At 39.8% G+C, this 1,142-nt stretch overlaps 1 protein-coding gene across 1 annotated transcript; it reads right to left on the bottom strand.

The window, feature by feature from the left end:
- Nucleotides 1-93: 93 nt before the first annotated feature.
- Nucleotides 94-1,086, bottom strand: Pmar_PMAR004978 (hypothetical protein; the record flags this gene model as incomplete). Its single annotated transcript, XM_002779907.1, has 4 exons — nt 94-200; nt 247-462; nt 505-865; nt 910-1,086. Coding segments are annotated over 4 exons (861 nt in total), but the record flags the coding sequence as incomplete, so codon positions are not given.
- Between the last annotated feature and the right edge of the window lie 56 nt (nt 1,087-1,142).

Here is a 1,142-nt window from a genome sequence, read left to right as displayed (position 1 = left end):
TTCTTATGATCATCTTCAACGACGACCGAGGGGAAGGGATCATATACCAACTGGATAATAGCATGCTCATCATTACTACTATAGTATTATTACCTTTCTTATCAAATGATAGAATGCTGTAGAGGCTAGACACACGTTAACAGTTGCTAAATTGTAGTTAATTGGTGTAATAACAAATGACCAACGAGCCCAGATAACACCTGAGATGATGATTATCATTCCACTAAGGATTGTTACTATTATTACCAGTGGCGAATAGAGCAAGCTGTTGAGGGATACTAACCTTTTCAACAGGTCTCTTATAATCAACTAAGTTGGCAGCAGATATACCCCATTTGATAGCAGGAGCCCAGAAGAATATGGTAAAGGGTCCAGCAGGATGCATAAAGAACTTCCTTAATAACTCAGGCATAGGTAGAGCACATATCTTAGATCTCAATTTTAGGACGGGATGGAACGAACCTAATTAATAATAAACTCCTATACTCTATCATTATCTATTACCCTCAATAGCAGCTTTAGTAGCAGCTTGAGCTGTCTTAGCAGCAGGAGTACTAGCAGCAGCAGACTTGACAACAGTCTCAGCAGCAGCAGCTGTGGTAGTAGTAGTAGCCTTAGAGGCAAGGTCACTAGTGGCTTTGGCAGCAGCAACACCAGCAGCAGTAGCTGCAAACATTGACTTGTTATTGGTCATAGAAGGGGTCATCATCATCTTGGTCGTGGTGGTAGTGGTATTAGACGACTCCTCAGGTATAGTAGCCTTGATGGACATCATTTGCTGTTGTTGCTGAGTACGCTGATCTGCTAGAAGTTTCTGTTGGCTCTGGTACTTGAGAGCACGGCCAAGTTGGATAAGTTGGACACCCTGAATAGTTATGATAAATTATAATAATAATATAGTATTATTACCTCATTAAAGATATGACAGGATAACAATAGATAATTCCTAGGTTGTACCATATATGCAAAACGCATGAATAATAGAGAATAAACACATAAAGTACCAGTCATAGGTATAGATATCATATCAGGCCCTTGAGTAGTCATATCCAATACACCAGCAGCAACAATACCCCAATTAGCCATAGGACCCCAGAAATGGGTAGTTTTCCAACCCATCTAACAACATACAATAACAACAA

The sequence above is a fragment of the Perkinsus marinus genome (assembly GCF_000006405.1).
Source record: "Perkinsus marinus ATCC 50983 genomic scaffold scf_1104296945090, whole genome shotgun sequence".
NCBI classification, from domain to species: Eukaryota; Perkinsozoa; order Perkinsida; family Perkinsidae; genus Perkinsus; species Perkinsus marinus.
This window is presented reverse-complemented; position numbering and strand designations above follow the sequence as displayed.